The sequence below is a fragment of the Sinocyclocheilus anshuiensis genome, unplaced genomic scaffold, assembly GCF_001515605.1.
Source record: "Sinocyclocheilus anshuiensis isolate Anshui unplaced genomic scaffold, SAMN03320099.WGS_v1.1 scaffold207, whole genome shotgun sequence".
NCBI lineage: Eukaryota > Metazoa > Chordata > Actinopteri > Cypriniformes > Cyprinidae > Sinocyclocheilus > Sinocyclocheilus anshuiensis.
Genome location: NW_015551045.1, coordinates 2,330,702 through 2,342,165, shown reverse-complemented (window position 1 = coordinate 2,342,165; position 11,464 = coordinate 2,330,702). Strand labels below are relative to the sequence as shown.

The 11,464-nt window shown below is 38.9% G+C and overlaps 1 protein-coding gene across 1 annotated transcript in view; it reads right to left on the bottom strand.

Annotated features, from left to right (window-relative positions):
- The window catches only part of LOC107661768 (follistatin-related protein 4), a 213,868-nt gene that overhangs the window by 37,080 nt on the left and 165,324 nt on the right, over window positions 1-11,464 (bottom strand). Inside the window, exons 7-8 of the mRNA XM_016451535.1 lie at window positions 6,917-7,083; window positions 657-866 (exon numbers count right to left, since the gene is read on the bottom strand). Coding sequence (XP_016307021.1) covers window positions 657-866; window positions 6,917-7,083 — 377 coding nt within the window. The remainder of the gene's footprint in view (window positions 1-656; window positions 867-6,916; window positions 7,084-11,464) is intronic.

The following is an 11,464-nucleotide window of genomic DNA, read 5'->3' as shown; positions in this document are numbered from 1 at the left end:
TATATATATATATATATATATATATATATATATAATAAAGCAAACAAAATAAAAAATAAAAAAGGTAATTGCGACATTTTATCTCATAATTAAGTTCTTCTCGCAGTTCTGAATTTACATATGACACTTCTGACTTTTGTTTCCACCATGGAATAAAAAAATACTTTTTATCTCACAATTCGGACTTTATTTCATGTAATTGCATGTTTCTTTCACAATTCAGACTTTACTTCTCAGAATTACGCGAAAAAAGTCTGAATTGTGAGATGACAAGCTGCAATTACCTTTTTTGTTTTTCATCCTGTGGCCGAAACAAGCATCTGTATGTCAAACACAAATCCATATATATCTTTTATTTATCAACAAACACACAAAATACAAAATAAAAAATTCACTACTGCTATCGAAAGCGTTTTATTGGTAACATCCTCCACTAAATGCTTCTGGAGGAGCTGAGGTGCATTTGCACGCTTCTCCTTGCTTCAGATCACACAACAGACTCCAGATTGAGGTCAGGACTCCGGCTTGGCCTTTCTAAAATTTTGAGCTGCTTCAGTTTGAACTCTGAGCAGTTTATTTACTCCCGTGTCACTGCAGTGTTGTAAGAGTCGTCCTGTGCTGAGTTTTACAGTACACCACACAGCTGTACAACCTACCATGAAGTGCGGGTAAACGGCGGGAGTAACTATGACTCTCTTAGGATCTCTGATCCTCCTCATCCTGGCAATGGGAGAGGTGATCGAAGAGCCACTTCCCGACATTAGGATTACATGGGGGGAGGAACGGATTGGAGCCATAGCATATGCGGACGATCTGATTCTGCTGGCCGATGCCCCCGAACAGGTCCAGAGGAAATTGGATGGCCTCTGCAGAGGAATACAGCAGGTGGGCATGTCGCTCAACACCAAGAAATCAGGAACTTTAACTATCCTCAAGGATGGCCGAAGGAAACATGGAGTGAATGATAATGAGTGACACCTGCGCCACTCACTGGTCTCGAGTCCCACGGAGGAGCTCTGGAAGGATAAAAGGAGGAGTGACGACAGTGCAAGACGAGAGTGGACCAGGCCTGGATTTTATGTTGTTTTGGTTCTGTTTGTGCGCGGCAGTCGTCCTTGAGGGGCTGTTGCGCTATTTTCAGTTCCGTGTTTATTTTATCATTAAAATTATGTTTAAATGTTCGCCGGTTCCCGCCTCCTTCCTTCCCGACCTATGAACAGCGTTACAGCAGGATAAATCAACCATGTAAATTCGGCAAGGAAACTGTGTGCTCTTCTGAAGAAGCTAAAGTGGAGTGGACAAAAATGATGAAAGCGCCTGCGGATGGCAGGATGATGACAATGGACGACATTGACTCAGCGAGTTACCACTGGGTATGCAAGCCCAGTAAAGTCTTCCCCAGACTACACCTCAGGGGAATCCAGCTCCGTGGAGGTGTACTCAATACAAAAGTAAGAGCCTCCAGAGGAAGGGAGAAGTCCCTTGATGAGCTAATGTGTCGTGGGGCCTGCCACGCGAAAGAAACCCTCAATCACATACTTCAGATCTGCGAAATAACTCATGATGCCAGATGCGCCCAACACAATCGTATCACAAAGCAAATAGAGAGGATGCTGAGAAAGAATGGAGCCCAAACATGGATCGAGCCAATTATACCCACCGAGAGAAGCTTCATAAAACCTGATCTGATAGTGGACACAGGACAGAGGACAGCATGCCACAATCCTAGACATATTCATAGTAGCAAACCCCCGGATGGAGCAGAGCCATAAACTGAAAATCGAGAAATATGGCTTCCGGGAGAACTCCACGGCTATACGAGCTTGGATGGGAACTGGCACCCCACTAAAGCATCTCCCGATCATCATATCAAGCCGAGGACTGATGTATGGTCCTAGTGGAAGGGGACTTTGGGCAATGGGTCTGACTGCTAGAGACCTCTCGGATCTATGTCTGCTAACAATCGCCGAATCACTCAAATGCTACGACGTGTACACCCATGGAACCTAGAACCAAAAAGACTTATGAAGCAAATATGACCCGCAAAAGCCTTGCCACAACTAACTGCCTAGCATGTTTTTAGGTGCTTCAAGCGTCTGTGGAAGTCAATCATCACAAGGGACAGGACGACTTGAAAACGTGTTGTAAATAGCCAAATGCCCTGTCATCTAATTAGTGACGCGCATGAATGGATGAACGAGATTCCCACTGTCCCTACCTGCGATCTAGCGAAACCACAGCCAAGAGAACGGGCTTGGCAGAATCAGCAGGGAAAGAAGACCCTCTCCATGTCAGAAATTTAAAATCCGAGCCCGGATGCCAGTTCCTGCCACAAGATATCCGTTTTGTCTCATATCCCAAACCCAGACAGCAAATTTTTATCTAATACCCAAAACCCATTAATAACAAGTCTTGGCAGGTACCCAAAACTGTATTAACAATCGATCTGCGGTGCGCGGCGGCGACTCTGGACGTGCGCCGGGCCCTTCTCGCGGATCTCCCCAGCTACGGCCCGCGTCGGGACCTCCGTCTCGGTGCCCCCCTCCCCCGGGAGGGGGCCCGGGGCGGGCGGCCTCCCCGGCGCGGCGCCTCGGCCGGCGCCTAGCAGCCGGCTTAGAACTGGTGCGGACCAGGGGAATCCGACTGTTTAATTAAAACAAAGCATCGCGAAGGCCCGCGGCGGGTGTTGACGCGATGTGATTTCTGCCCAGTGCTCTGAATGTCAAAGTGAAGAAATTCAATGAAGCGCGGGTAAACGGCGGGAGTAACTATGACTCTCTATCGGTAGCCAAATGCCTCGTCATCTAATTAGTGACGCGCATGAATGGATGAACGAGATTCCCACTGTCCCTACCTGCGATCTAGCGAAACCACAGCCAAGAGAACGGGCTTGGCAGAATCAGCAGGGAAAGAAGACCCTCTCCATGTCAGAAATTTAAAATCCGAGCCCGGATGCCAGTTCCTGCCACAAGATATCCGTTTTGTCTCATATCCCAAACCCAGACAGCAAATTTTTATCTAATACCCAAAACCCATTAATAACAAGTCTTGGCAGGTACCCAAAACTGTATTAACAATCGTCTATCAGCCAAGAAGTTAACTGAGAAATCTAGAGAAGAGCAGAAGCAGGAGATGAAGTGATGTTGATAAAAATTAATTCATCTTAGTTGCATAAGTTTCAGCACAAATCCAAGAAGTGTTATTATATTAAACTACTTCACATCAACATCCCATCTCATAAAACCTTGAAATTGCAATATTCTCTCTTATCTCTTATTTACACTCCATGAAACTCTGCAATCATAAGATTAAATAACAAAAGCAAGCACTGCAAGAGCAAGGAAAGTAATAAGTAATATAAAATGTAAAAGTACAATAAAAATAACAATGATAAATAATATAAATCAAATTACATAAATGACAAATGATAAATGATAATGAAACAAAATTTAAGAAAATGAAGGAAACGTATGGACTGAAATTAATCCTTAGAAACTTTAATCATGGGTTCAGAAAAAAAACACCTTCACTGCTTTAATATAAAAATATACAGGCACTTTAAGTAACGTTTTAAGAGACATCGAAAACAGTTATCTCCAGACTTTGCCTCAGGTTGTCTTAAACTGAAGCTCTCATTCTGCCGGTGCTTTAGCATTTTTTCGTTCATACAGAGACAGTAGGGTCAGATGCTTTCCTCATTCAAAGGATAGGAATGAAAGAAAAATGTGTGACGGTAAACTCGCTTTTCTATTAACAAGGTTTTACACATAGAGAAATGAATAGTACTGTGTATAAATATGTCTAAATCAATGACATACAAATGCACCACTGAACTCACCAGTGTGAACTTCTCAGTGGTCAAAAGTGCAAGGTTTTCCACTACATCCTCGTGACCAGTGTTGGGGGTAACACATTGCAAGCAATGCGAGTTACGTAATCAGGCTACTTTTCCAAGTTACTAGTAAAGTACCGCATTACTTTTAAACTTACAATGAAATATCTGTTACTTTTTCAAATAAGAAACACAAGTTACTTTGTTTTCCCATTTATTCACTAACACCTCTCCTGTTCCCATGTTGAGAGAAATTGGGAATGAGGTGCAGAGGCACTTCCTTCAGGCAGAGGCTTATTAACTTCACGTTTAGTGTGAAAGGGCCTTTACAGTTGCCAAAAATATAACTTCTGAGTTTATTTGTAACTAAAAATAAATAAGCAAACCCAGCTCAAGTGACCAAAAATAACACAAAAGTAACAATGCATTTATTTCCCTAAAAAGTAACCCCCCATAATTAGTTACTATTTTATGGAGAAACGCAATATTGTAATGCATTACTTTTAAAAGTAACTTTTCCCAACACTGCTCATCATGCACCATCCCACTGAAATCAATGATTCACTGCGTGAACTGCTATATTGACAAGTGCGACAGAAACTGACAAATACTGAATGCCCCCAAATTACTATACAGCTATAAACTGCACCATATGCCTCAGTTTTAAAGATAAGTCAACAGTGAGAAATCATGTAGAATAAACTCATCTTTTCTCCTGGGAATGTATAAATTATCCATCTGAGGAATCAGAGACAATCAATGCAAAAGACCTATTCCTCACAATCAAGACACAATTACATATGCTGATATTTCGGTTTTCTGGCGCAAGACACAATCATGTATTTATTTAGTTTCCCTGTTTGTCTGGACCGTGTCGGTCTTCTGATTCTCTCTGCGGCTGCTTATGAAGCTGAACGGCGGAGCGTCATTCGCCGGTGCTCGTTCTCGTTGACCCGCGAGTCGTCGTTGACTGGGTCAGTGTTGCAACATTCAACAAACACTTCATTAACATGCAATTAGAGTATTGTAATGAGCGAGCGCGTAAACACAACCCCATGCTGTCAGGAACGCAGGTGAGCTAAACACAAGCGTGACACACCTCATTAAACACTACCCATTCCCACCCTCAGCATGTCTGCTGCTCAAAATCTACACATGATTTGCAGTCCTTTGAAATCAGCACGGCTCCTGGCCCAGCTCCTGAGACCACGATCATTATGTTATTTCCAATTACATCATGATATGAAGTGCAGAAACACAAATATGGTTAGTAATTGGAAATGGAAAGCGTGCCTCAGAATACCGAGCATGTGTCCTGATAATGAACATTAACATTTGTAATTTGTGTTGGTATGAGCTTCTATTCTCAAACATACTGATTAATTGGTGAAAATCAATGCAACTGGACCCTGACTGAGCTTTGTGTTCTGGAAGGTTATCAGATATTCAGCAGCTGCCCAATTAACAGGAGGATGTAAGCATTTTACATCGGGAAAGAAGCTCTGCAGGGTTCCTCACCTTGAGAAGATGTTCTGAGCACAACATTCCCTTATAATCCAGAAAACTGTGAATGCCTCACGTCACGCAGGATGCATATTACCAAGCTGTGCTGTCGCAATAAGCATATAAATGGGCCTACATTTAAGATTTATGTATTTGAATTACACATAAAATATCCAAACATTTGGATTACACATTTTTAACAAAGTATTAAATGTAATGTGATGCATATTTGTCAATCATACATAAATGAAACAAGTCTGATTTCTGCGCTCAAAAAAATTATGGCAGGAAGCAGAACTGTGTCATTATTTGTGCAGCTCAGTTTGGTGATGCTAGTGACTTTAGCTTTGAAGTTATGCTTTCTAATACGGAACTCACACTTTTTATTATTATTTTTATATTTATTATTAATAATATTTAATTTTTTTTGTTTTTTTTGGTATTAAAAAATTTCTTCCATGACAATTTGTTGATGACACTTGAAGCCAGCTGAAGTAGTGGTAAAATGTCTGCATTAAAAATAAATAAATAAATACAAACAAACAAACAAACAAATAAGTAAATACATCTTTGCATCTGCAGTATTTGATTTTATTTAAAACATAAAATTATATGTGACCCTGGACCACAAAACCAGTCTTAAGTGTCAATTTTTCAAAATTGAGATTTATAAATCATATGAAAGCTGAATAAATAAGCTTTCCACTGATGTGACAATATTTGGCTGAGATACAACTATTTGAAAATCTGGAATCTGAGGGTGCAAACAAATCAAAATATTGAGAAAATCACCTGTAAAGTGATTAAAATGAAGTCCTTAGCAATGCATATTACTAATCAAAAATTAAGTTTTTATACATTTATGGTAGGAGATTTACAAAATATCTTCATGGAACATGATCTTTACTTAATATCCTAATGATTTTTGTCATAAAAGAAAAATCTATAATTTTGACTCATACAATGTATTTTTGACTATTGCTACAAATATACCCCAGCGACTTAAGACTTAAGATGATTAAAATACATTTTAAATTAAATTACATTGTGAAAACACGTGCATTATTAATTGGCCCAGATCTGTGAAACAAGCAATATTTAAGCAGTTAAAATATTTAAAATGTGAGTTTGAAACCAATTTGGATTTATCGATGATAAATATATAATCCTAGTTAATGTGTATTTAAAACATTAAATTTATGAGTACTATTACAGAAATCTTGCCTGCTTCTTAACTGCTTTTTTGTATGTTACATTTACTGTATGTATTTTTGACAAATATGAATCACGTCAAGTTTATTAGTTTATGTTTAAACTTTGCAGTCTAAATGGATTGAAATTTTATAAGCAATTCAAATACATGAATCTTTTGTCAGCCAACCAAAACATGTGCTTCCTGAGATCTACATAAACCATAAGAATACCGGTCAGTATTTCATGCAGGGAGCCCAGGGTTAATATTCTAGCAGTGATTATTCATGTCGACTTCAAAACCCTCTTAAATTACATACAATGCTATTGGGGCATCTTCATTTTTAGACATAACGGTGATGTTCAACAGTGTGATTTGGAAGTACTCACATTTATATCCTCCAGATCCAGGAAGTTGAGGATGATGCCGTTTCTCTTCCAGATGATGGGTGGTCTCAGGGTGCCCTGAATGGCGCAGGACATCACGGCGCTCAGGCCTACGGTCACTGTTGTGACGCTCAGACGCTTGTCATCAGCTAGACTGAGCTGAACGACCTCTGCGAGACAAAACACCGTTATTGCAATTTAGTTAGCCCATGCATTTACATGTATTACTTGAAAAATTATTTGTAATTTATTAAGGTGTTAGAATGTTAAAATACTTTCTGCTGTCTCAGTTTAATATGCTATTATTAGGATGTCTCCCTGTGACAACAGCGATGTGTTGATCATGAGTGATTCGTTCATTTTGAATGAATTCTTTATGACTCTGGAGTAGGGGTTGCACCGACTAATCGACTTCAATGCTCTGCCATGACGCTTTAAGCTTGACGCCGACTAGTCACTGGTCCTATAGTAGGCTCAACACTGTTCTGTGATTTCTCAATAAAATAGCTTAGAAACTGAAAAGTTCTATAATTTATTTCTTAATAACTAAATCCCACAGCTTCTGTACTAGTAGAGAGATGCTGCCAGGTAGAATTCATTCACACACGCAATCGCTCTCACTAATGCATTCATATGAAAGTCATCTTTACTGTGCTACTTTATCTGTATCTGATTTAGAACGAGTAGAAATCTGTGAGAAATATAATGACCCAAAGACAAAAGAACTGATAAAAATGAACTGTTATAGGAGCAATAGCCATATCATATGCCATAGCTGTGCACAAGGTGTTCGAGTCTCAGCTCCAGACTTATTTGTTCATTAATGACGTCATCAGCGACTAGTCGACTTCGACTCGACTTTCATCACATAAAAGTCGACTTTAAAAAAATCAGAAGTCGTTCAACCCCATACTCTGGTGTAACGAGTGGTCTCAGAAAGTGACTAGATCATTTTTTTTGTGTACAATTTATTTTGAGGAAGACAAGCTCCTGGACTAGGAGACCTGAATAAAGATTTGTTAATTTTGCTGAATGAGATTTAAACATCTGAGTCGGTAAAATGATCCAATCTTCTCATTACTAGGCACTATCAAAACATAGATCTGTTTGTTTGCAACACTAGATGCATTTACATGGAGCATTGTTTTCTGGTTACTGAAAATGCTTTACGTACACACCTCCAAGGGAATAAAAATGGCCAAACCGATTGAAATTTCAAACAGAATCCGAATTGTCTCAATAGTTGAGATTTTAGGGCTACACAATAATTGTAAATCTGTTAATCATGATTATTTTGATAAAAAAAACATTTTTTTTTTTGCATTTCATCTGAATTATTGCACTTTCACATAAGCATAAATCAAGAGAATGTCCATTCGCATCATTTACTTCCAGATTTAGTTGCAGCAAACAGCAAACCTTTTGAGCAGAATATTTCAATAGAGATCGGTTGCCAGGTTTGGGAAGATGAAGTAAACCAATGGACAGAAAATGTATTGATTCAAAAGAAATGCTCTCATTGGGGAATTTAAAATCTGGACATCTGGCAACCGCAATCATGAAAGCTTATGAAGGTTTGTTACCAATTCAGGATAATGCAAATGCCACATTAAAATGAAATGTTTCAGGATAAATAACCAGCAGGCAAATAAATGCTTAACTCTTTCCCCATCAGCAGATTTTATTTTGTTGTATGAATATCTAAACATGCAATATGTCAAAAGCAGAACAGAGCCTCTGCTTTTAAACTATTTTTTTCTATTTTATTCTAGCTTCATTCATTCTTTTTAAATCAACACTTGAATGTGGGTAAAAAAAAAGAAAAGACTATGTCCAGACAGGATTCAGAACAATAAACAAAACATTGATGGAATAGATAGAGTTCATTAACACCTCTAAAGCTTCACAGTCCTAAAGCTTCACTTCCTGGCTTGACATTTCATTTTGTAACATTAGGCAGTTTTGAATGACAGTATATGCTGTTAATGTTTGATGGTCGCATTATTTTACATATGCATCTGCTTACATACGCGATCACTTGTTTGTGCTTCTTCTTCGCCTGTGTTTTGACCTGGGGAGTCTGTACTCTTTCAGAAGATGTGTAATAGCGCCCCCTACCGTATAACAGTGAAAACATGGAAAGAAAAAAATCTATTAATGGCGGGGAAAGAGTTATCAAATCGAAAGCAGCAGAAATCAAGATCACGATTAAAATGTGATTTATTGTGCCACCCTATTTTCCATGATTGCTTGTGTTATTTTCCTGTTTATTACTCTAAAGCTGCTTTGACACACTCTGTATTGTATAGAGCACTATAGAAATAAAAGTAAGATGACTTGTCTTGATGAGCCATTTGATCATTTGATGAACGGTCCGTCTGAAGTGCGCAAACAAGAACGACCCAGACATCGCAAATGTCTCCCACTGACCTCGGGTCAATAACAGTCTGGCTTTCAGATCAGTCATTTCACAGCTAGCTTGCAAATAACAGTGTTGGTGTGCTGACGGCAGTCTAAGCAGATCACGCTGATGCTCGACGGCTTAAGCAAATTACTTGAACGCTTGTGTCCATTAGCATTCTGCTGCAGTGGACGCTTCCTGGCACAAACATGTCGTTTGCATGATTTCCTGACAGTTCCAGGTGGATTTAATTCTTTCAAATGAAAAGAGGTAATTTAGGTGATGTTGAGAGAGGATTGCGGTGCTGAACATATTGATTTGTCCTGGTTAGAGGGAAAATTAGTTCCTGCACCTGCCTGTCAAATTGCAGCCATCAGATCTGAAAATGCAGCAGGTGCAAGAGGAGGGACGGCCCGTATACCGCTACAACAATGCTTTTCTCCTCAGAAAAGGAGAAAAGCACCAGGCCCAGATCAGAAAAGGAGAAAAGCACCAGGCCCAGACTGTGTTTACAGTACCTGTACATACAAAACTGTCTATTGTAATATACCTGCACATACAATTGTCGATTTATATATTTTTATTCCTTATTTACTTGTTCTATTTTTTATTTTTTATTATCTGTGTTTTTTGTTCTGTCACTGTCATTCTGTTACACTGTGGAAGCTTCTGTCACGAAAACAAATTCCTCGTATGTGTAAACATACCTGGCAATAAAGATCATTCTGATTCTGATTCTGATTCTGACTTGTGATCCACCGTGATCCAGACACCTGTGAAAGCTGAGCATGAGCCGACTGCGCTGCACGTCTGTTAGAATGCTTTTCTCCATCATTTCATCATGCTGTAGTGAATTTCTGCTGCTGAGATCACTAGAAAACGTCCTTAAACAATGTTTTTGACACTGAATTCAGTTGATGTGCTGTTTCTAATTCTGCCATTTGTGAAAAATATGTAATAATCCTTATTTAACATTTGGATGACTAGTAAATAAGAAGTTTGCGTGTGTTTAAAAGTTATGCAACACTTTAATGAATTCATGCCACAGAGTTCCGGACTGACAGCCACGAAAAATGCAGGCATTTTTTATTCTTTTAGTATAATTGTACAAACGCACCCTTCAGCTCATGCTAAACGCGTGTTTTTGCTGTGAAATCATTACTGATTTTTATAAAGTAAACATAAGAATAACTTTGTTATTGTTAGTAATATTACTTACTGAAAAAGCTTAGCTTTACTTGATCATCCAGACATAAGTTTTTAGAAAAATCAGTGAGTCTCAAATATGATGATCAGGCTTTTGAGGAATGTTTATTTGTTCATCTCTGTATTGCATTGCAATATGTTTTGATCATTTAAATATCATCTTACTAAGACATATTATTCAAGATATAGAGTGATGACTGATATTTCTATCATTTTATGTAAGTATCTTCTATACTGTTATAAATATCTCATTGCTTTACATAACAGGCATCGGCATTTCATCTTATTTTCTCACCACATAAACAGCAGCATCTGCACCATATTGCATATTTTTTACTCAGTTTGGGTTTCTGAATGAAATTGAGCGGGGATTTTTTCTCTGCAAGTAAGCATTATATTCCTATCCTATATATCACACTATATGAGCCATAAGGTTAAATCTTGAAAAGCTTTCACTCTTGTCCAGTGATGCCATTTCCATTAGAGGCAAGAGAGAGAGAACAGTTAAAAAACGACAGCATAACAAAATGCAGCACCTCATTATTACATTCCCAGGTGATGATATTTCTTTTGTCAAATATAGCTTACAAAGTAGTGTGTACGTAGCATTAGAATAGCACATCAGAGGAGGAAGTTTTACAAAAGCGAAGGCAACTTCTCCTCACAGGAGTCTAAAAGTGAATGCATCCACGCACCGCCTCAGCCCTCAAACCCTAAACCCAAAAAAACAGCTCCAAATTTTACAGCAAATATAAAACCTAGCATCTCCCTTTCAGGATTCAGCAGATGCCTCGTCGTTGTGCTTCTCATTTTTAGCCTCCAGCAATAAAAACACTTTCCTTTTCCTGGCACCATGTTGATTTTCCCCAGCAGAAGAGGTCTGGTTTGAGATTGTTTACCACCCAGACACACACACACACCCAGACACACCCAGACACACACAC